Below are 25,154 nucleotides of genomic sequence, written 5' to 3'. Positions count from 1 at the left end.
TACCGGTCCTTTTTATCACTTTTTATTTGTCGACGACTAACAGGTATTAATTCTATCTACAGTAATTGCGTAGATACTTGAAATGTTTATTAGAAATCAATTACTATTAAAGATAGTTTTAGTATAATCTATTACACATTTCCTCAGTAAATAATAAACCGCAATTAAAAACGTATTGCTTCATTCCAATGTTGTTATTGTGACATATCACGATCCCGATCACGATCAGACAGTCTAACGTGCAGTACATCAAAATCTCCTCCAGCAATTCACTGTGGAAACGTTGGAGCATCAGACAAAGGATTTGAAATATCTTAATTCACTTATTAAGTCCGTTTTTTTTAATAAAGCTGATATCTTATCGAAAATATGCATTTTTCTTTTGGATTAATTTCAGATAATTTCGAAAAATACGTGTTTCGCACTGATAAATTCATAAATATGAACATTATACACACATATTTAAAAATACTTAAACTGTTACATACAATGTATTTAAAGTATACCAAATTAATAAAAAAAATAATAAAAACGATTCCAAGAAAACAACAAAATACACTGCTCGAAACAAAAGCTCACCAAAAAGTACAAAACGCAATTTCATTCCTGCCTTTCACTATGTTGCAATCTGGTTGACGATAGCTCCCCAGATCAAAAAGCTAGGGATGAAACTGGTAAAACTGTCAAAAATATAGCGCTTGAAAAAGGCGCATCTCAATTTCCGGTACAAAAACAAATAATTTGACGCCCTCTATAACATTCATTAGGGCTAAAAGATGCTGTAGAATATTGTGGTGTAATCTGTTTGAGGAAAGCTTCATAGATAAGAAAGATAAGGGTGAAAAACTGTTAAAATCGTCAATAATTTTACGTTTTAAAAAAGCGCATCTCAGTTTCCGGTACAAAAACAAATTATTTGACGCCCTCAATAACATTCATCAGGGGTAAAAGATACTGTAGAATCTGGTGGTGCAATCTGTTTGATGATAGCTCCATAGGTAATGAAGTTAAGGGCGAAAAACTGTTAAAATCGTCAATAATTTTACGTTTTAAAAAAGCGCATCTCAGTTTCCGGTACAAAAACAAATTATTTGACGCCCTCTATAGCAATCATTAGGGTAAAAGATGCTGCGGAATCTTGTGGTGCAATCTGTTTGATGATAACTCCATAGATAAGGAAGTTAGGGGCGAAAAACAGTTAAAATCGTTAATAGTTTTACGTTTTAAAAAAGCGCATCTAAGTTTCCGGTACAGAAACAAATTATTTGACGCCCTCTATAGCAATCATTAGGGGTAAAAGATGCTGCGGAATCTTGTGGTGCAATCTGTTTGATGATAACTCCATAGATAAGGAAGTTAGGGGTGAAAAACTGTTAAAATCGTTAATAGTTTTACGTTTTAAAAAAGCGCATCTAAGTTTCCGGTACAGAAACAAATTATTTGACGCCCTCTATAGCAATCATTAGGGTAAAAGATGCTGCGGAATCTTGTGGTGCAATCTGTTTGATGATAACTCCATTAATAAATAAGTTAAGGGTGAAAAACTGTTAAAATCGTCAATAATTTTACGTTTTAAAAAAGCGCATCTCAGTTTCCGGTACAAAAACAAACTATTTGACGCCCTCTATAACAATCATTAGGGGTAAAAGATGCTGTAAAATCTTGTGGTGCAATCTGTTTGATGATAACTCCATTAATAAATAAGTTAAGGGTGAAAAACTGTTAAAATCGTCAATAACTTTACGTTTTAAAAAAGCGCATCTCAGTTTCCGGTACAAAAACAAACTATTTGACGCCCTCTATAACAATCATTAGGGGTAAAAGATGCTGTAGAATCTTGTGGTGCAATCCGTTTGATGATAACTGCATTAATAAATAAGTTAAAGGTGAGAAACTGTTAAAATCGTCAATAATTTTACGTTTTAAAAAAGCTCAACTAAATTTCCGATTAAAAAACAAATTTATTTGACAGCCCGTATGCAAGTTCTGGGGCACGTTTAAGGTAATATCTTTGAGGATATTCATCAAAATAACAAGAAATTTTTGTATTTTGTATGACTTACCTTTTCTAATCATATGCCGCATGACCCTGAAAAATAAAAGAAACCTCTCAGATACTATAACATATGCATATAAAAAATGGTAATTTTGATTGATTGAATTACGATAAACAGGGGGTGGGAGGGAGGAAGGGAGTGTGAGTTGTTTTATGGTTTCCGTTTCATTTTTAAACTGTAACACAGAACCCTTAAGAGATAAAACAGAAAACGATGTTTTATTATGCAAATAGTGAATAATTAAATAATAATTACATAAGGGGTTTTGTAAATAAACAAAATTTAAAACAACGAAAATAATAAGAAAATATGTATTTTAATAATTGAAAGACAAAATATTCGTATTGTAAGTTTTAACAGACCGATGTACCAAGTAGAATAACAATTCGATAGTAAAGATAAACAATATTGTAAAATGTCTTTGTATGCGTGTATAACAAAAAACAAAAGAAAAACAAAAATATGTATAATTTGTACAGCAGTTGTCTTTTAAACGTTAACAGTTGAATACAGCATTACCAGTAATACCTAACCACTTAATTAAATCAGTTAAAAATACGTCTTTTCTATGATCAGCGTTCCAAATTTCCCGCTTACAAAGTCTTGGCCCTGTCGATGATAGCTCTTGAGATGATTAGCCTCTGTACCTGGGACGTTCCCTCGTAAATCATGTAAATCTTGGCGTCGCGCATCAGCTTTTCAACTGGATACTCGCTATTGAAACCGTTTCCGCCAAATATTTGAACGGCGTCCGATGCGCACTTGTTCGCCACCTCTGCCGCGTACGCCTTAGCAATAGACGCGTAATAAGTGTTCCTTCGGCCCTGGTCCACTTCCCACGCAGCCCGCATCCACCCCAATCGGGCGGTTTCAACCCCGATCGCCATGTCGGCGAGCATGAACGCCACCGCTTGATGGTGCGAAATCGGTACGCCGAACGTTTTGCGTTCGTTCGCGTATTTCGAAGCTTCGTCAAGGCAACGCTGCGCAAGACCTGTTGCTCCGCAGGCCACCTATTAGCAAACAGAACGAAAACATTAGATTTGAAAACAAGTGAACGAGAAAAAAAAGAAGGGACAATTGCTAGAGAACAACTACAAACATATGTATGAACAAACGAAAACAAAAAACAATAGATTTAGAAACAAAAGAAAGAAAAATATGACACTTACTGGTGGTCTAGTTATATCAAAACAACCCATGGCTATCTTAAAGCCTGCGCCTTCTCCTATAAGAACATTTTCTTTTGGTACCCTCACATCCTCGAAGGTTATTCCCCGGGTGTCTGAAGCGCGCTGGCCCATGTTTATTTCCTTTTAAAACAGTAAAAAATATATAGTCACGTTAATATTCTAGTAATGAAAAGAAAAATTAAACTAAAAAGGTCGTTTAAGCCCTATAAACTTCAATATTGCGAAAATAGGTGTTAACAGTTTTCTTCGCTTACTTTTCTTCCAGGTGTAACACCTGGCCACTCTCGTTCTACAATAAACCCAGTAAAAGCCTTGCTTGCAGGGCATTTGGGGTCTGGATTGGTCCTTGCCAGGACAAAGTACCTGTGAACAATTATTTAAAGTTTTACAAGAAACAATTCACAAAAACAATCGACACTAGACAAACAAATATTTCGCGTTTGTATTTTATTTTATTACCAATTAGCCACGCCTCCGTTAGTGATCCACATCTTTTGTCCATTTAGAATCCACTCGTCCCCCTTTTTCTCAGCTTTTGTTTTTACTCCAGCCACATCTGACCCAGCTGTTGGCTCAGTTACACAATAAGCCTAAAAAGAACAAAATAATAATTTATATTAGTTTTCTCTACAAATCAGATATTATAAATATATAAAAAAATATGAGTGCTGTCAGCACAGGGAAAAGTAGTATTACGTGATTGAAAGTGTGTTGCACACCTATCTACAAACAATTTCTTTAAATTTTAATCATTAATTGATTGACACTTGTCAAAAAACCATAATGGTTGACATCAGTGACAATGCGACAACAATTGAAAAAGAATGATGGCCGACAACTGCAACAATTAGAAAAGAATGATGGCCGACAACAGCAACAATTAGAAAACAATCATGGCCGACAACAGCAACAATTAGAAAAAATGATGGCCGACACTACGTCATAGCGAAGCAATAAAAATGGGCGGGGTCAGGGGAAAGAATTAGTATATTTTAAAAAAAATAAATTAACAGATATTTATTTTACTCACAGCTACAAGTGGCTCTTCCAGAAGTCGTCCCAAGTATTTTTTTTTCTGTTCCTTGTTACCGGCGAGTAAAACAGGAGCTTGCTAAAAAAACAGGTCGTTTATTAATTTGTAAATAAATTACCCAAAACTATGTACCCCTAAACTTGTTCCCTCTATAGCTGTCCCGATTCCAGTGCACCCATAACTTATTTCCTCACCTATTAAACATCCATCGAAAACTCCTTGGCCAAGACCCCCTTAAAGAAACAAAAAAAAAACAACTTAAAACAAAGCTATAACAGAAAAAACAAAAACTATACAAGCAAAAACAAAAATAAACAAAGCAAACCATAAAGAAATAGTAACATATGAACGTCTAACAAAACATTTGATTACTAAAAACAAATACATAATAGGACCTTCCTAAGAGCTACAAATAAAATTTAACAGAAAAATAGAAGCAACTAAAAAATAAAGTTTAATAACGTATGAACGTCTATAAAAACGTTTGTCTTTTAAAGTCAAACACTTAAAGGACCTGAAACATTGCCAAAAGTCTGAAATTGACTTCGGTACTTTATTTAAAGCATTAAAAGCTTACCAATATCTTCGGGAATGTGTCCATTCATAAGACCAAGTTCCCAAGCCTTTTTTACTAAGGGCCATGGATATTCCCCTGTCCTGTCATAATGAGCAGCTACAGGAACAATTTCTTCTCTGGTAAACTTTCTAGCCAGCTCTTGGAACTCTTTTTGAGTATCAGATAGCTCTAAGAACATAAAAAAAGCACATCAACTCTTTATTTTAGTTATTATTAATCAGTTACTACAATACATAATAAACCTTGGAGATATGCAAATAACGTTTTATCTATTATTATATCCATAAAATTATAAACAACTTGTTTACTATAAAGTGTAATAGGTAACCGTTTAAATTAAAGATAAATAATTACTTTCTTGATATCACCACAAACAATCAGTTTTAAATTTATACACGAATATGGAAGCAATACTTACAATCAAGTTAAGGGTGAATTTCTTATATAAAATCTGTTTTGATTGTCATTCATATCAATTTATACTCTTTATGTAGCTAATACAATTTAAAAGAAATCAAACCCAAAATTGATATAAAAAATTATACTAACCAAAACTAAATGAAGCACCGGAAGCTACATCTTCAGCAGGCTTTTGTGCAGCAAATGAGGTAGTTGATAGAGCTCTAACAACTGGTTGGACCGCTCCACGCAGAACCTACAAATATACACATTAGTATTTCCCAAACGCACCTTGTATTTCATAATCAGCTTCATAATAAAAACAAAACAACTAAAACAAATGAAACAACAAAAATTATAAACATGAAAAGCATTCTTACCTTGGGTACACAGTTCATTTTTGGACTGTATTATTCTCCAACACTAAAATGAAACTTAAAACTTCCACTTACACTTCGAATAGACACCTTTTAAATAGATTATATCTCTTAATTATATGACGGTAGCTTATTATAACAGTTCAGTACAAAGTACAAAATACAAGTTGCTCTGTTCTAAAAATGAAAATATTTTTAATAAATTCCTAACCTACACTAATAATCTAATCTCTCACTAAGGACTTGAATTAAATAAGAAAAACAATGCACAAGAGTCAGATTCTAACGAAAGCAAGCAAAAATTATACTTTCAGATATTAATAAAAACAATTAAACAAAATACTAGATTTTAATATAAACATTGCCAAAGTGGTTGAATGAATTTTGTACACAAGCACCATTGGGAGACATCTATCGACAAACACCGGAACTGCAGTATCAAAACGTCAGATTTGTAGGTTATAATAGAACTATTTGTCAAAATATATTTTTTTTAGAATTAAACAATTTGTTGTCGATAAAATGTTAAATGAATCGAATGATAACAATTCAGACAACATACCTGAAAATACAAATTTCTCCTTTAAACCCAAAAAGCGAAAGCCACTGAGAAAAAGGGCATCCTCAAACGAGAGTGGGTCAGATGAAAACGAAATTAAGTAACTAAGATGCTTTTAATATGTGTATTTACATTAAAACACTAATAAAACACTTTAGCACAAACTTAGAAGACCTAAAACTACTACAAAACCTGAGAAAGAGGCCCCGTGGAGTAAACATAGTTAGTATGACCATAGGCAAGAAAATATCAGGCGAAGGAGAAAGCCAAACTGTAAGTACTTTACTAATTGCCAAACCCTAGAGTGCTTAAGTTAATTAATTGAAACAATTTTAGAGCGACACATTCAAAGCAAAAGCAGGTGGAATGGTCAATATGCAGGCATTGAAAAATGGCAAACTGAAGCAAATCGATGATGCCTATGATACAGGGATTGGCACTCAATTCTCAGTAGAAACTAATAAAAGGGACGAGGATGACGAGATGATGAAATATATTGATGAACAATTAGCTAAACGAAAGGGCAAAGGAACAGATATTAAAAAAGATGAAGGTGAACAAAGTTTTTCAAAAACCAAATACTTATCCCCCGAGGAGGCCGCTTTACAGGCTCTTCCTGATCATTTGAAGGAGTCTTCACACAGGAAAAACGAGGAAATGCTTTCAAATCAAATGCTAAATGGCATTCCGGAAGTTGATTTGGGAATTGAAGTGAAAATAAAAAATATTGAAGCCACAGAGGAAGCAAAATTAAGACTGTTGTGGGAACAAAACAGGAAAAAGGATGGCCCATCACAATTTGTACCCACAAATATGGCATCTAATTTTGCTCAGCATAATCGCTGTATGTGTTAAGTTTAATTAATTAAATGAAATTGTGTACTGATCATGTAATATTTTTTTTTTTAGTTAACGTGGATGTCCCAGAGGTTCCTATCAAGAAATTGAAGCCAGAAAACGAAGATAAGAAGTCAAAAAAAGACGAAAAGGCCACTGATGACTATCATTACGAAAGGTTCAAGAAACAGTTTAGAAGGCACTAACGTCACAATGATAATTGTCCTCATTTTTAATCAGAAATTGTGTATTAAAGGAATAGCTGTTTATTAAGTCCTTTCGTATGATAATTCTTATATTGTAGTAGGTACATGTATTTATTTACTAATTAAGGAGATGTAACGTACAAGTAATTGTATATTTGTTTCTTAATTATAAGAAAGAAACATTGTTTTGACTTATTTAAGTATTTTTCTTTGTTTTTCACTTTAAATTGTAATGAATTATTAATTATTACTCAAAAAAAAATAAGTAGGATAATTAAAAACCATATATTTAATACAATTATGTCCGTTTTATTCAATTTAAGTCAATAATAATTGAAAACAAAATTATTTTTGGCAACAATGTGATAAACACTTGTTCAAAGACAAGTTCAAAACACCACATTGTTGCAGAAACACTAATTGACAAAACCCTCAATTGTTGAAGCGACAAATAAAAAACCCTACATTGTTGAAAAGACAAATGGAGACCCCATTGTTAAAAACAAGTGTAAACACTTTAAACAGCTGAAAATAGAAAGAAACAAGCCTTGCCTGCTGGCAATTGAGTGACGGTGAAGGTAAATGTGTATAAAAAGGATAGTTAAATGCAATTATACATTCGGTCATTAAAAATAAGCGGTTATGTAATTAAAAGAAATGTTTGAGTGGAGCGATATCGCTTGGTGTTTTATTATTGCCGCTCGTGGGTAACCGAAAGTGTCTGTTTAACATGCGCACGCAGACAAATTCTTAGTCAAGATCGCGTTTGTGATAAGTGAAGCGAAATCGGAATAATTTTTTGAGTGTCGATCTCGTGTCATTTGTTTTGTAATTTAAATAGCACTTTGTAGATGCTGTTATTGCGTAATAACATCACAAACACTACCGATACGTCGTTTGTGACCTACTTTTTTTTGTGAAAGTGTTCCGAAAACGTAACATTGACGAAAACACCCCGGGATTCGACAAGGGGAAGCCACGAAAATGATAACACGATTATTAACAAACCAAGTCGACAACGATCGTCGATTTTAAATCGATCGACGAACGATTGGTGCGAGAAAACCTGTTTTTGTAGGTTATGAAAACGGTTGCTGATTTGACACAGTGGTCATGTCTGAATGTAAAGTGTAAGCGAAGTGGCCTACAGACCTATATTTATACAACGTTCGATTTTTATACCGCGTAAAGAAATAGATATTTGTGGGACCTTGGTGTGTTTTTGAAGGTCAGAGCTTTGCAAAGCTCTGAGTCGGGCTAAAATCGGTTATCATCACGGGAGGCTTGTGTACAAGGATAAACAATGCACGAAGAGGCGACAAGTATGAGCGTACCTAGCTCTGTTGCCGCATCTACGAGCAGCAGTCAGAATAATCAAAACGGTACGACTTCGGTTGTTATTTTAAACGAAGAAGTCGAAATGGCGATAACGCAAGAAGAAAACGCAGATCCCCCAGTGCCTTTTACATCGAATTCGACAGGTAAAAATCGTACATGTTTTACATCAAATTTTGCAGGTTATAAAGTGCAAGAGACCTGTCTCCAAGTGTTCTGCTCGCTGCAAACCTGTTTTCTACGTAAACCATTGTTCTTTGGCTGCTTTGGCAACAGTAATCGACTTTTAACAAGATTCACTTTCTTTTATTCTGCAATAGTTCTTTGCTTGTTTGTGTGTGAAAGTGAATTTGAAAGAGAAATAACTAGCGAAACCGTTTCTGTGTTATGTAGGTATTACATCGCTTGTCTCGCATACGTCCGGCGCTATCTGCGAGCAAATTGATGTTAGTGGGACAAATTAGCATTTTACTGGGCCTTCGTTGTTGTGTCTTCAGTTTGGTTACGCCCGATTGTCATTTCAATTTTTTTCCACTTGTGTATTCTTTCTTCTGACAGCACGAATCGTTTTCCGGGGGTCTGTTTTGACGATAAGTTAAGGAAATCAACTGACAAGGTCGTCTAGTTCCTCCTTGACCCATAAAGGCAGTATGTACTATTTCTAGCTTTTCTAGGGTACCCCTAGACTAGACAGCTTGTGCTATTATAGGTCAGGTTCAAGTGCAGGTGCAAGCGGTTCTCTGCTTCTATGTATTGAACGTAGCGTGCGCCTGCGCCATTCGAAACAAACGGCGATGTTGCATTTCAAACAAATAAATTGGCGCTTGTTTTCATTCTTGTCACTTTAGACCTTCCGATTGTCGTTTTTTTTTTCAACAATCGCTCGACATTTGCCGGTGTTGCAAGACTTAAAACAAAAAACCCCATTGTTACGATAGGTTTTGAGGCTAAGTTCTTTGTTGTAAAGCCTAATCGTTCGCATACGAGGTATTGCGACAAAATGTGCGCTATTATAATAATTGATAATAACAAATTGTAAATAATTTATATGAACAGAATAATATGCACATTTTTAAACTTAAACAGATCTAATTTATTTTTTTGACTATTTTTTTTGTCTGTCTCCTAGCAAAAATGTTAAAAGTGTTAATGAATGCACATTTATTATTGAATTTCAAAGTAACACGTACCTATTTTTAATAAATTAGCATTTTCGTTGGTTTAGTGTTAATTTGATTGGTTTTGGTCGTTACAAACATACGCTTTAAACAATGTTAATTGAGTGGCTTAGCAACGATTACGTATACGACAAATATCGAACATTGTCACAACATTAACATTAAAGAATGGGTGGGAAATGTTAAGCTATTTTTAAATTGCTGAAATAGTTTGTAAACAACTAAAATAACAAGCATAGATATTGCAATATATGAGAAACTGAGCACCTATCTATTTGTGCACTTAAAAAGAAAATTTCCTGAAAAAAACCGTGGAAATGTTTAATTAACATTGCAAAATTGAGTATTTATAAGTCTGCGAAATATTTATTTTTGAAAATGAGTTAACAATTCCATCTTTATTTTTGGTAAAGAAGCAGAGCGAGCGTCTATTGTTTCTGTAATTATTCTTGTTCCAAAGCAATTATAACAAAACTGTGACACATACAACATTTTCGGCTTAAAAACGATCTTCTTTTATTTCTCTTGTCAGCAACATTAACACATTTCGTGTGTCTTGCGATTCTTCTTTTGTTTCTTTGCCAGGATTTAGGACGACGCTCATTTTTTTCTTTTTCGTACTTAAATTTACTCCGACTGATACAGGGGATGATCAGAAAGTGCAAAAGTAAACTTTCAGTTCAATATTTTTTAAGAACAATATTTTCTTAAAAAAAAAAAAGGGCAGGGATTTAATGAATTAAAAAAGTTAATTTTAGTTAAACTGGGAGTGGTAATTATAAAGTCGACTTCAAATTAGTAAATAATAATTACCTACCAAATCTGAAAGTGCACGTTGTTGGTCTTTTCGAAGAAAATTTAATTTCAATTAAATTCACATTAAGTTAAAACATTTGAACGTACATTTGAAGAAAGTTGTTGTAAAGTTACACTTATATTTATATATATATTACTTAGGGTCTCTTAGAAAAATATGGACAAACTATGGGACTTCTCTATACCATTTCTATTTGAGATACGTTATGTATAGTGCCTGTTGACGGTTCCCATTGAAGAGACTGCGTTTTCCGCGAACTTGACTTACGACAAAATTAGCGACAAATTCCAGACCTTACAGTATTTGTCCACCCCATTTCTGGATTCGAGAAACTCTATGTTTGCTGCCAGAATTTTGTCTATTTTCCAGTTACCGTCTGGAGCGACAAATTCATGAATGTGGAAAAAAATTAGTGACAAATGATGGTGCATTTTGTCGTAAGTCTATGCCTCGAGTTGTTCAGCAACAAACTGTTGAAAAGCTGTCAAGCTGGTACTACACATACTTGAAATAGAAATGTATTAGAAAAATACCGATAAATTAATGACAAATTAAAGTCCTTGCAGGATTTCTCTATACCATTTCTATTTTGAGATAAAGGTACCGCGACAAATTCTAGACATTACGCTATTTATCTACGCCACTTCTATTTGGAGACGCGCTATGCGTAGCGCCAGTATTTCGTCTATTTTCTAGTAGCTGGTTGGAGCGACAATTTTTTGGATTTGGCGGCAAATTAGCGACAAATTACGGTATACTTTAGAGATAGGATATATAACTGGCCTACTTGATATCTACAAATACACGTTACTTTTCTTCTGTTTCTAAATTCTTGTTTATTTATTTCTACTGTTTTATATTCATTTGTTTCTGTGCTTTATTTTCGTTTGTCTTTGTATTTTGACTTGATTTTGTCGGCACTATTTCATTGTTTGTTTTTACATTTATTGTTTACACGAGAATTTATATGGATTTGTAAGTTTTCCGTTTGGAAGTCAGCGATCTTTTTCATTGCATTTTGCAAACCTCCGTAATAATATCACCTTGAATCCAAAAATAAACCGTTTTGCAGTCGCCGCGAGTGCATGCACAAAGAAATCCTGTATGACCACCGTAAGCCAATGCACTTTAGTTACGTGCAACCGCATAGCTCAATTGCACCAGCGTTTGATAAGGAAATGATAAATAATATAATAGATTTTTAAACATCCATTAAATAATTAAAATATACCTATACGCAAACAATATTATATTTCTTATTGTTTTCGAGATAATAACCTCTAGTTGTATTACATTTAATATTTTTGATTGACTTTCATATAATTTTCAATAAAGAAAACTGTGAATAATATGTGCATTTTGCTGGTATTTTCTTCTATTATTAGTTTTTTTAATATGAAGCTATTTGGTAATCCTAGTGCATTGCTCATGTACCCCCGTTTTATTGATAAATGTACGACAAATAAAACAAGGAAGACAACGGAAAATCACAACAAAAGAATACATACCATAAATATTTTTGTTTTGTTTTGTTATTGCTGCTCTTTTGTCGATGCACTACTGATTGTTTTGCTTATTCTCCTCTTTTTTTTTAACAAACGGACAATATCGTTTATCTATTGTTATTATACAGGGCATTTACATCGTTTTTCTTTTTATTTACTTTTTATTGTTATTAGAAACGTCTGTGCAATTTCTCAAAAGTTGATACTTTTGAGTTAATACAGGAAAAGATACTCAGAAATTACTGTAATATGTAAATTTACGCGAACATATACATTTTAATGAAATGTTAGAGAGAAAAACATTACGCATAATACAATTGTTTTGTCTGATTTTTATTAAACAAAAGTAAACTTGGTAACTTTTATCTAACATGTTATCAAATCAAGCACTCTAAAAAAGGGATTAAGTGTTGATTAAATATTTTAATATAATCTACATCTATGCCCTACTCAAAATTGTATATTGTCTATTTTTTTCCAAAAAAGCACTTTTCTTGCATTTTTATTATAATAATACTGCCCGCTTCTATTATGCTTTTATTATTGGTAAGTAATAAAGTTNGGATTATTATAATTATATTATGTTTAGTTACATAATTATTTCCTGGTCGTTGAATTGAATTATAAACAAGGATACTAAATTAATACACAACAGAGCAATGATTCGCACTTGTTTTTTTTATTTTAATGCCTACGCATATTCATAAATACCTAATAAAAAAAACATATTTAGAAAAGGAAAGTTTCTTGATACCTGTTAAGTTAATTTTCCAAAAACTTAATTTAAATCAGTTATTCAAAGTAGCGTCACAAGTTTTTCTTGTATTATTTTTGAAATTTCTTATTTGCATGAATTATTTTACATTCTTGGGTCTACAAGCTTCAGAGATGAAACTTGATGTTTTTTACGTATATATTTTTGTCCAGGAATCAAAAAGTTGTCGAGTAGGAAGGACCCTGATCTTATACGCTACTTATACCACTTAAGTGTGGTATTCCATGCTGAAATTTCGAATTTTGATTTTTGCCGTAATCTATAGTAAAGAATTATTTTGAGCATTTTTTTTAAAATTTTAGTTTTGGAAATAAGGGTGGACAGAACGGTAAATTTTCGTCTATTTTCTTATATAACTTTAAGTGTTTATTTTTTTTTTCAAAATTATAAAGAAAATATATTTCAGACCCTTACAATAAGTCAAATAAGCCAGGATGGAGGGACTAGTAGGGATATAAAGCATAGAGTAGCGCAGGGTCGAGTCGCCTTCAATAAAAAGAAGTCACTTCTATGTTTGCGAACGGTTAATTTAGAAATTCGAAAAAGATTGTTAAAGATGTGTTTGGAGCCCGGCGCTGTACGGGTGCGAAACATAGACGGTGGGCGCTGCCGAAAAGAAAAGGTTAGAAGCGTTCGAAATGTGGTGTTATAGGCGGATGATGAGGATATCGTGGATAGAGAAGGTTAGAAATGAAGAGGTACTGGAAAGAATAGGAGAACAGAGGACTGTATGGAAGTCAATAAGAAATAGACGAGATAGGACACCTTCTCAGGCATGAAGGTCTAGTCAGAGACATATTAGAAGCAGAAACGGAAGTTAGGAGGGGTAGAGGTAGACCTAGATTAGATTACTGTTCGTAAATAGTCAAGAATATAGGTTGTTATAGTTTTAGGGAAATGCGAAGATTAGCTCAGGATAAGAAGGAATGAAGATGCATGTCCAACCATTCTGGGATTTTATTTTTACAAATTCGGGTCCAAATTGTAATTTTTATTATTTTCGCTTAAGAATCAACGGGCTAGTGGGATAAACTGTAAATATCATCGCTTTAATATTTAGATAAATTTTCCTTTTTCATTTTCTCCGTGTGGGAAGTCAGAATAATACAGTGAATCACTAAAATAGGTCTACCTCTCTGCCTCTCTTAACTCCTCGTTGTGCTTCTAATAATGAAAAAAAACATAGGTACCTATGTACTTTTTTAGAGACCGCTTAGCATTGCGTGTTGTCGTCGTCTTAGTGTGCGTGCTGCTACATCCTATATTTTTAGCTTGATTTGGTAATAGACCTCAGAAAAAAATTAATTACTGAATTGAAGAAACTTTATACTGACTGTATCGCGGCAATCTTGAATAGGTTATAATAAAATGCAGCACAAATTAATGCGTAGTCAAGGTAAACTGGTTAACGTTTCTTGTACGCGTCAGTGATCACCGATCACTCACAGTAATGGCTGGAAAGCCGATGTTAAAAAGGCTTTTTATCATCATTATTATTAGTACTTACTTCGTTTGTTATTATTATTATCATTGCACGCATTTTTTTAATAATTCGATAAAGTTTGGTGTTTTTAACTTTTTAAATTGCCCTCGTATATTAACGAGCCAGAACACCCCGAAAATGGGTAAAAATTTGAATGTCATCAAAAATATACAAAAAGGATTTTTTGTTAAATTTTAATGACGATAAATAATTAATTTATGATTAACTGCATTCAGGATTACGTAGAAGCACATTATATTATACAATAGAAGAAATAACATAATATCTGTGCTCTGTAGTATAATTATACTTTAATTGCCTTTTGATTGGTTATTTATTCAATATTGAATTCCATTTCATCATTTAAGTGCAGTAACTTTCAAGCAATTTTAATTATTAAAGAAAGTGTATTTATATACATAATATACAGGATGATATGAAAACCTATTACCCAGATAAAAAGAAAATCAAAAGAAAAAATGAAGACCGAGTTGAAGAAAGAAACAAACAGTTCACTGTCATTTGTCTATCTGATGCATATTTTTTTTTTAATATTTTTTGTTTTGTTTGTTTTGACTAAGTTTCCGATAAAAAAAATAGTATTCGATTGGAAATATAATAGATTTTTAAACATCCATTAAATAATTAAAATATACCTATACGCAAACAATATTATATTTCTTATTGTTTTCGAGATAATAACCTCTAGTTGTATTACATTTAATATTTTTGATTGACTTTCATATAATTTTCAATAAAGAAAACTGTGAATAATATGTGCATTTTGCTGGTATTTTCTTCTATTATTAGTTTTTTTAATATGAAGCTATTTGGTAATCCTAGTGCATTGCTCATGTACCCCCGTTTTATTGNAAAAAATAGTATTCGATTGGATTATCCTGGAATCAAATTAATATTATAGCAATACGCGCCCAGAAAGCGATAGTATATATAATTTCGTGTAGAAAACTATAACCACTTTCATTTTTATTACGTTAATAAACTATTTACTTAATGAAAAATTAATTTATTAAGAGGTACATCTATGTAGTAATTTTTAATAAACAGATATCAAACAGACTATTTCTTTCAGTTGTAGAATATCTTTTTTTTTTAATTTTTTTCTTATTTTAATTGATTTTAAAGACAAATGACAATCGTACCTTTATTATAGTAAATAAGTAGGTACATAAAGTGGATCGATGTAATGATGGTCGCCATCGAAGGCTAATTCGATTACGTGGACCATTACCTTGACACACTTTATCCTAAATTAGTGTATCGCCAAGCCGATGCCTTAAAAACTAAACTGCACTTACGATTAATCGAAACCATAAAAATACGATTTTTACCTTCGTTATTACATTTAGGTAGATATGTGAACATAATAATTTTATTTGAAATTTTATCGTACAATTATGCTTGCGATTTTTTAAACGTCTCTAAATACCCTAAGTCAATTTGAAATTCAAATATACACTTATTTTTAAATATATTTCCATGACCTACTTTTCCGCGTCGAGAATTCACACAACTTTTCAAAATATTATCTTACAGTTGGGATTTAAATTACGTATTTTTGAATGACAATGTGTCGCACTAAAACTAACTAAAAAGTGCAATTCTTGAGTATTTATTGTAATTGTCTTTGAAACCTTTCAAAAATATTTGTGAGACGTTTCGAGAAGGGTAGTAGTGATAGGTACCTATTACCGAAAAGTTACTTTTCGTCCTTAATCTTCATTATTGTCTTAGAAATATTTAGGTCAATTAGATTTTCCTTTCTCACTTTATCAGCGATAAAAACAAATCGGCCGAATTATATTTCGCACAAAACAAAACAAAAAAAAAAGAAAGAAGAAACAAAAGACTAATTCTCGGTGGACATTCTTTTGTTATCTATATGATTATGTTGCGTCAAGATGAGGGCTCGTCTTGAAGTAATCAAAGTTCCTGACAACTTCATCGTTTACACCCCCGTTTCGTAACAAGAAGGGGATGTAAATAGCATAGCAAGCCCTCGTAGTGCCTGGATAAATTTTACATGATCGTAGGCGGCTACAAGGCGATAGCTGATACCCACGCAGATGGACGCCCGTCGTTATACGACGCTCGACGTCGCCGGAGCGCATGTCTGGCCTAGTGACACACATTTCGACGACATTGGCACCACTTTTGAATTCGGTATTTTGCAACGATATCGCAGCGCATTCAAGATTAATTATACGGGTCGCGTATATTGTTAGCCGATGCCGATGCCGTTTTGTTTTTGCTTTCTTTTTATTATACCTACATCTACGTACACATCAAGTGTGCACCTCTGGTTTGCTGTTTCTTTATGTTACGTATTTCGAGAACAATTAGGAATGAGAAACAATCTCGTATTATGCCATTTTATATCCATTATATATTTCGGCTAATGTTCTAAAAACTGTTTAAAATTTCCTACAATGTTTAAGATTTGCTTGGTTTGTTGTGTTTAGGTTTGTGGGTCGACCACCGGCCACCAAACACATGTTTAGAATATAAGTGAGAATGTTCTTGAATGTTTCTAGTTTTTAGCTATTGTCTAGAATTGTTCTCAAGTAGAACGTTCTATAATGAACTGGATCAAAAGGACCACGAACGTTTTCAGACGAATATTCGTTAAAGGTTAAATTTGTTTGTAGTCGTGTGAAATTTGACTTACCGAAAGAGGGGCCAGTTGATGTGTACCACTGATGGCTACTCTTGTGGCCTACTTGATAGACAAGTCGAAGAATGAAAGTGAAATTCCGGTCGCTTAAAGTTGTCGGGTGACAGTCGATGATTTAATTTTAATCTGTAAATTAAATAATAATGAAACGTTTATTCAATGGTTTCGATTTCTAGTTTAAAATGTAATCAATACATTGATTATGCTGGCAGCCAAAGTGCCATAACTTTCCAATTGGTTGCCTACATTGAGTATTGTAAATTAGAAACAAATTTCAACCAATGCAGTTTTCATCTGTTTTTTTGCCCTAAAGCTCTGTATAAACAAAGAAATATCTAAAGATAGTCAACTTTTTTGAAAAATTTGAATGTAGGACATTTTTTTTTTGGTGCCATTTTGAGACACCCTGTATGTGTATGTTTTATTAACTGCATGATGGTCTATGAGAAGAAAAATTATGGCGAAATATGTGAAATTGTACTACGGGCATTGCACAATTAATTGGGTAATATTTAATGCTTAAAACGTGAAATAAACTAATACGTATGTACGACTACATATTTACATTCATGGTTTTTTTTTTTATAATAATCACGGTACCTAATAGACCTGTCTCTATGTTGCAACTTATGTGCATAACTTGTGTCTTGTTTCGTTGCTCTTTTTTTTTGATCGTCACTTTTTTATTTACAAAAATTGTGAATAACAGAATACTACACATATACACCGTGTCCCACCATTTCCTTACATTAAACACGTATTTTTTATAATACAGAAGATGACAGGTAAGTGCATCATCTATATATACAATACATACATACCTACCATTAATTAATACTTGTTTAATTTTGTACACATTCATATGTAAAACACCTTGTATTGCCTGTTGCATTCAAGTTGCAAATGGAATATTTAAATTATTGACACACTAACCTAATACCAACAGTAATTACACCAGCACAAACGTAACTACGTACATGTAATACAAATCAATCATCACTCACACTAACACACACACTGCAGGCTTCATTTGATCCTCGGCATTTATTTAATTTTTACTTTCAATTACTTATTTATCTCTTCTCATTAACTTTTAGTTTTATGTAAGTCGGTACGTAATCGTTAATCGCGTTTCGTTTTTTGTTTTTGAATAAATTATTAAATTACCTACAGGGTGTTAAAATACATAGATATATAGTTAATATCAATAAAACTTTTTTATATCTAATCAATTGTATTGATTTATTGTAGATATTAAACGGTCCACCTTGCTGATAGACAATGTTCATGTTATCCTTGTTCGATAGTAGTTCGGCTTCAGCACATTAAAGTGCTAATTGTGTCATTGCCATTTTTCTATCGCGATAGGTAAACAATTGAAGATCAATTTTTACTGCAAAACAGAACAAAATTAAACAAAATAAATCCGCAAATATTTTGTTTTGTTTCTTTTTTTGTTAATATGAATAATACACGCGTTTGGGACGTACTCTATGGAAAAAAAAAAGAAACGGAATTACAACAACAAATGAAAATGAAAGAAATTCACCCCACAATTTTCCTTTATTCGAGGCAGTATTTGTGACGCACTGTAGTTTGACTGCATATAGATAACAATTTGATCCAAATTGTATATTATGTGTGACGTGGTGTAAGGACGTCGGTCGTGTATTATCAGAAATGTTCAAAAGGTAAAAGTAAGAGTGAAGCCAGTGTGTCAATGCCAGTGGGTCAGTGTGTCGCGTATTTATTACAGAGAGAATCTGTACAATTCAAAACAGACTTTACAAGGTTGCCACTGTAATATTTTTAAATACTTATCACATATTTAACCTACTTTTAGCCCATACTTAAATACATAGACACACTGCATACAAGCATGTATGTATCCGATTTATCTTTGCAGCTTAATAAAATAATTATGAATTTATGTAGTAATTGCCTGTTTGTGTTTAATTTGAGCCACAACCGTACTAATGATCGCTGATAACTCAGTTGGCTGCAATTTGTACTGATAAGACACTAAAAGTGTCGATTGGTTCATTCAAAAACGATAAATTGAGAAAATTCTAACCGGAATGCTTTTATATTTTCCTAAAAAGGACTTCGTTCGCACGTATAAGGTCCGTACTTAGGCCACCTATCGAAATGTTATGGGGTTTCTGCAAATAGTAGACATCCGTCACCTAATAATTACTTTCGTATTAAGAACACACAATCGAGATGTAATAAATAATCACATTATTAATAAAGTATTGGTTACGTTAGACAATGGGAGAGGCTCCAATAAACGTATAAATACCTCTTGTACAACCCGGAAATTAAAACATGGTTTCCGTCACGAAGAAGTGCTCTGCGATTGTTCTTAAACAGAAGAAGTAAACAAAAAAAACAAATGCTGAGTGCCGCCTACCATTCGTACATAATTGTTATTCATTTGTTAACAACTAACGATGGCTCAGTCGAGAGAGAAAAAAAAAGAATATTTACCTTCAAGGTTATAGATCGGCACTTTCGTTTGTCAAGAAACAAATTATTTTATGAATTACGTCACAGTGCTGCATACCCGCGCAAGAAAAAAAGAAACGTTTTTTCGTAACAATTTCATGCACAAGACGAAACCCAATTAAGAATTAGCGTCTTAATTTATGATTTGTTGAAGGTGTGATACAGCCTCTGTCACATTTCTGGTAAGAACTGTAAAGTATGTAATATTTCTATCCGCACGTAATTACGAATTTCTCGGTGCTTCGGTGTGGGATAACCAGTAGCATAATTCATATTTAAAATTTGGAGCACGAGAATCTAGGCGATGACATTGTAACACTAAGCAAAGATAATTTTATCGTAGCGTCAAATTGAAATATCTCTTTTCCTGTAAAATGAAATTACATTTACTCGAATTGTCACCACGGCTAGCCAAAATCCGATCTTAACTCCGGACCAATTTTATTATTAAAATAGAAAACACCTGCATACTCAAATAACAAAAGATGCAGTTACATTTTTACGTGGTTTTATCTTTCGTTGAAAACCTAAACCAGAAATTAACCCTTCTCATAATTCAATTTTTAAATAATTTTACTCCAACGATAATTAGTAAAATAACCCTTTATTCGGTATTCAGTTACGAGAAACTGGCTCAATTGGTTCCTGAGGTTTTCGAAATTAAATTCAGGAAGGAAATCCTTTTAGGTACTTCATTAAAAAGTTTAATTTCAAATTACAAGAGAACATACAAGGACGGCGTCATCTTTGCATGTGGTGTATATTATGTTACATCCAATATTACCCCCGTTTTCTAATAAATTGTGTTGTTGAATTGAATTTTTATGATTAATATTTCAGGCGGTACAACACTAAAAGTAGCTGTGTAATTATAAGAAACAATTGCCAAAACAATATATTGACACTGAGTCAACTGTCTTTTGTCTTGTATCCTAAAACAAAACACTGTGGTTTAGTAACTGAGTCACTCGAAGTCAGTTTTCTTTACATAGTTTAAAACGGGGAAAAACCAAAATTTATTAATTTAATATTGCGTAAAACCAAAGAGTAATGAGCAAATAATACTGAGTCACTTTTACCCTAGTTTTTGTTTCAACTAATCATTATTATCTACTGCTAGACTTAGTTTTATTTAATTAAAAAATAGTGATCACGTAATCGAGTCACTTCTTCCTTTTTAAAGCCATTATTTTTTATGATATCTGCAATAATATGTAGTGATGAAAACTTATTGGTATGCTTGACTCAGAAGAGCACATAGCCTACTGCCCCTATTCTAAGCTAACAAAAATTTATTATTTTTAGATTATTCCGGACAATTACCCTAGAATTTTTTACACAAACTCACCACCACGCCAATAGCACTAGTAGTGGCTAGTAAGAACTACTAGCGGGGTGGTTAATTACAAATGCAAAGGGTAAGCTCTCTCGCTCTTAATTATTATTTGCGTTCGTTTGTTCATTATTAGGGGCATTTGTCAAATTGGGTCAGGTAGGTCAGCCAAGCGAACTACATTTATTCTAGCTGATTTATCGCGATCCCTTTGCATTTCAACAATAGTAGTGGTGTACGTACAGGGTGGACCAAATCGTAAATGTCCTGGCATATAAATTGGGTCAAATGTAGGAGTTGTAATACAATTTTTACCAGGGAGTTGTGATCTAACTTTTTGAAGCCCTTATCTATCTGAATACGCCATTCTTCTCTTGTTTTGAAAATAGGGGCTAGAAGTCGAAATATTAAACCCGTTAAATTGCTGTAACTTACCCCATTCGTAAGATAAATTGCAACAGAAATATTCTTTTGATAACCATTTATTTTTAATGCGTTTATTTTTAACGATAATCATTTATACTCAAAACATTTAAGAAAGTCATAACAGTGTTAGTACATGCCTCGCTATCCCCTGGTCTACTTAACAATTATTTATGGCTTTTAGGATAAAGGAAAAAAGAAAAACGCGAATCGGGACTTAATAATTATCTTTTATATGTATGTATGTATAGTAGTAGTAGGTAGTTGGATTTTATAATCACTAACTGCTTATAATCTGGTTACGGTTCTATGATTGTCCTTGTGTGCTATTTGAACAAAAAAGTTACAGTCAGCGGTGGGCTTGGTTGTTTGCTAAATTACGCTGTTAATTTTTAAAATCGAAACATTCCCAGTTCTCCGATAATATCAGATACAACTTTCAACTGTTACTTCTTCAACTGTCTTGTTATTGAGTTGCGAAGAAACAAAATTTAAAATAACAAAAGAGAAGTTACCTTCTCAATAAAATAAGTCACTCCTCGGTTACGCAAAAACCCCTATAAATCAACACAGTTATTACACTGTTCCCTATACAGATAGAAAAAAATGTCCCGCTTTTGCATACGAACGGAACCCTAAAAACTTTTTTCTCTCACCTGAGCAACAGTTAATTTTTACCTTGTCATGTATACATTTTAAACGGGGACTTTTTACGACTGTAATTAAATTACTTAACAAAAGACGGCGGATCGTTATTACCAACTTCCCCGAAACAATTTAGCCACTTACAAAATCTTTTCTTTCGTCATTGCTTTTACAAAAGAAAAACGGAAAACGATAATAAATCAGCTGGAGTCAATTTCACCGAGTTGGCTGTGCGTCCAGCTATGTTACGGAGATGTATATTTTACATTGTGTACAGTGTAAACAGTCGAACGAGAAATGCCCTTTCGACACGCTTTCTCTGTCAATGGGGTCCTTCCCGAAACATCGTCTCCGAATTATTTCTACATGTTTTTGTTTGACAACACTCTCGGCACGACACCTGTGTGCCCGATGTCATAACAAATTAAGGTACCTTACCTACGCATATTTCATTTATTATCGGAGTTCTTTTGTTATTTTATTGCTTAGCGTGTAAACAAATGAACCGAAACAAAAGAGTGATCTTCAAATGTTGTGGAGGTAAAAATTTCAACTGTTCTTCTAAAATTAAGTTTTAAGTAGGCATTTCGCAATAATTTGAGATTAAACAGAAATATGATGTGAAATATTATACTTATACTTACGTAGTCAATTAAAATTTCAAAATTTGTGGTGATACATTTTCTAAACCGCGGAATGCACTGGCGATTACTAAGTAAGTATATACCTCTGCATTATTTATTATGTAATAAAAACGTATTTGGCTTGTACCATCTATCGGTGTTTCACCATACCGTTCGTTCGGCAATTGTTGTTGCTTGTTGGTGCTGTGAGTCAAAGGTTAAAAAGTGTGTCAGGCAAATTTGAACGAAATTGGTTCCACTTTCTCCACCTGTCTATTCCAAACACCAGAAAAAAGTCATTAGATAGTACCTACTTAGAATTATTTCGAAATTAAGAAAATGAAAATGATAGAAGAACAAAAATGAACTTCGAAAGTCAAAATTGAACAATGAGCACACATTAGGAATAAAAAGAAAAACTAAATTATGATTAATTTTTATTGAGGTATGGCATTTTAAGTTGAAAAAGTTTTTGGACTTGATGGCGGGACCTACCTACGTACTAATTGAATTGTTGAAAATCTACTATCTACTACATAACTGGCTATTTTTTATATTCATCATCATCAGAAGATCGTCAGTCCTAAGACTGGTTGGAAGCGCACTTTTTCCTTTTTCTATCCTGAGATAATCTTCGCAATTCCCTAAAACCAGAATAACCCACATCCTTAACTATTTGCGAACAGTAACTTAATCTAGGACTATCTCTACCCCTCTTAACTCCAGTTTATACCTCTAATATGTCTCTGACTAGACCTTCATGCCTGAGAAGGTGTCCTACTAACCTATCTCGCCTATTTTTTATTGACATTCATAGAGTCCTCTGTTCTCCTATTCTTTCTAATACATATCCATTTCTAACTTTCTCTATCCACGATATCCTCATCATCCGCCTATAACACCACATTTCGAACGCTTCTATTCTTTTCTTTTCCGCAGCGCCCACCGTCCATATTTCGCACCCGTACACGCCGCGCTCCCAATATACTACTTTAACAATCTTTTTCGAATTTCTAAATTAATCGTTCGCGACCATAAAGAAAATTAAATTTCTGTAATAATTGACTCGCTATCCTACCAGCGGTAATAAGAGATATTCTCGGTTAAAAGGCTGAACAAATTGGAAAATAATCCTGACTTATTGTTAGCATAAATCAGGTGTAATAAACACATTTTGTTCAAAACAAATCGTCTACAGGTAAAAGCCTCCATTCTGTACGAATAACACCGGTAGTAAATAAAATTCGTTACATCCAATTTAAGTCAAAATATTTAGATGTTCCTGTTTGTCCCAATTCCTGTAGAATGCTTACATTGTGCCCAGATGAAAGACACCTGTAGGTCCAACAAATGGTCAACTCACCTGTCTGTCGGGTCTAACAAAACAAAACAGGCCCAAACGATACCGAAAGCTCAGGTACAAACGTACAAACAGAAAACAGTGCTTTTTCAGGTGTGCCTAATGAGCTTTGAGAAGACAAATACTTCGTTTTTGTCAAATGATTATAAGCGTAGTTTTTCAAAACTGATTGAAATTTTTATGATGTGTTTCGAATTGACTTAATATATTACTCTGTACGTCTTTTGTTAACAAATGGCTGCTGTAAAACGAAAAAAAAAGCAATTCTAGCTGGACTATTACATATAGGGGTAAATCCAGAACTACAAAATGGTCTGGAAGGATGTTTTTAATATTAACAGATCCTTGCAAAGCTAAACCCATAGCAGTTTCTGGATGGAGTTATCTAAATCTTACCATAATGGCTGCCGTTCGCCATTTTTTTGATACTCAACTCTGTTCTAATTATGAAAGCAATTGTTTAAAGATTCAAAACAAAATAGGATCGAAACAATACAAAACAGTGATAGTTTTGAGAAATGCTAAGTACAATTTTTATCATTGGAGTTGTTGACATTTTTAGGGAATTTCGACTTGAAGCAGATCCTTACGAGTCAAAAGCCATAGCAGTTTCTAGATAGAGTAATCTAAATCGTACCATAATGGCTGCCGTTCGCCATTTTTTGATACTCAGCTGTTAAACAATAAACAGTTGATTGATTTGAAGCTTCAAAACAAAATAGCATCCAATCAATACAAAACAACGAAGGTTCGGAAAATTCTCTTGATACGATCGTTTTTCGAGTTTTACCCGCATTGTTAACCCGTTCGCGTTATACGCCGTTGCTGCTCCTTCATGAGTGGAAAACTGCCATAATCGAAGTTAAATAATCCGCAAAGAATCTGCATCAAATAGGCCATGATGTCTGTTTGTTGTTATTCAGAGCTATTCAATTCACAATTATTATTACCGAGCGTTCGCGTGTCCTTGACACACTTGTGCAGAACAGCAACGTTGTCGGACGAGGCCTCCTGCGATGGATGATATTATGTAGTAGATATGATTAAAACTACGTTCATCGTAACACTCGATAACTTGTATTTTAAGATTGTGATGTATTCTAAAAAACGCCGCGGCGTCGTCCGTCGTTTCGAAAGTAAAAGCGGTCTTTTTCAAGGTCTTGGGCTGTCATCTCCGATTCTTTTTTGTTTTTTTGAAATTTGGAACGATTATAACGACTGCATTTATGGGCGGAT

At 33.3% G+C, this 25,154-nt stretch overlaps 3 protein-coding genes across 3 annotated transcripts in view; 2 read left to right on the top strand and 1 right to left on the bottom strand.

The window, feature by feature from the left end:
* Window positions 1-2,463: 2,463 nt before the first annotated feature.
* Window positions 2,464-5,969, bottom strand: LOC108737127 (probable medium-chain specific acyl-CoA dehydrogenase, mitochondrial). The gene is made up of 10 exons (XM_018469816.2): window positions 5,873-5,969; window positions 5,640-5,813; window positions 5,410-5,515; window positions 4,861-5,028; window positions 4,416-4,516; window positions 4,281-4,361; window positions 3,710-3,840; window positions 3,505-3,613; window positions 3,230-3,370; window positions 2,464-3,070 (listed from the first exon to the last, which is right to left on the bottom strand). Exons 2-10 carry the CDS (start codon window positions 5,655-5,657, stop codon window positions 2,651-2,653), a joined length of 1,275 nt encoding a protein of 424 aa, XP_018325318.1. The 5' UTR covers window positions 5,658-5,813; window positions 5,873-5,969; the 3' UTR covers window positions 2,464-2,650.
* A 95-nt stretch (window positions 5,970-6,064) lies between these two features.
* LOC108737128 (telomere length and silencing protein 1 homolog) lies at window positions 6,065-7,433 on the top strand. Its single transcript, XM_018469817.2, has 4 exons — window positions 6,065-6,295; window positions 6,354-6,468; window positions 6,532-7,039; window positions 7,105-7,433. Exons 1-4 carry the CDS (start codon window positions 6,159-6,161, stop codon window positions 7,236-7,238), a joined length of 894 nt encoding a protein of 297 aa, XP_018325319.1. The 5' UTR covers window positions 6,065-6,158; the 3' UTR covers window positions 7,239-7,433.
* Window positions 7,434-7,643: 210 nt separating this feature from the next.
* LOC112904014 (nuclear hormone receptor FTZ-F1-like) overlaps window positions 7,644-25,154 on the top strand; it is a 34,740-nt gene continuing 17,229 nt past the window's right edge. The window contains exon 1 of the mRNA XM_025973045.1: window positions 7,644-8,719. Coding sequence (XP_025828830.1) covers window positions 8,542-8,719 — 178 coding nt within the window. The 5' untranslated portion in view covers window positions 7,644-8,541. The remainder of the gene's footprint in view (window positions 8,720-25,154) is intronic.

This window comes from Agrilus planipennis, unplaced genomic scaffold (assembly GCF_000699045.2).
Source record: "Agrilus planipennis isolate EAB-ADULT unplaced genomic scaffold, Apla_2.0 scaffold104, whole genome shotgun sequence".
NCBI lineage: Eukaryota > Metazoa > Arthropoda > Insecta > Coleoptera > Buprestidae > Agrilus > Agrilus planipennis.
The sequence above is the reverse complement of the archived record's forward strand: the minus strand, read 5'-3'. Positions and strand labels throughout refer to the sequence as shown.

Bases quoted from the DNA above. Each gene is read 5' to 3' on its own strand.
- LOC108737128 (XM_018469817.2), top strand. From the start codon at position 6,159: ATGTTAAATGAATCGAATGATAACAATTCAGACAACATACCTGAAAAT. The intron at 6,296-6,353 runs GTAACTAAGATG...AAAACACTTTAG, and splicing joins TCAGATGAAAACGAAATTAA to CACAAACTTAGAAGACCTAA. The intron at 7,040-7,104 runs GTATGTGTTAAG...TTTTTTTTTTAG, and splicing joins TTTTGCTCAGCATAATCGCT to TTAACGTGGATGTCCCAGAG.
- LOC108737127 (XM_018469816.2), bottom strand. The intron at 4,517-4,860 runs GTAAGCTTTTAA...TGTTTCTTTAAG, and splicing joins ACACATTCCCGAAGATATTG to GGGGTCTTGGCCAAGGAGTT. The intron at 3,614-3,709 runs GTAATAAAATAA...AATTGTTCACAG, and splicing joins AACGGAGGCGTGGCTAATTG to GTACTTTGTCCTGGCAAGGA.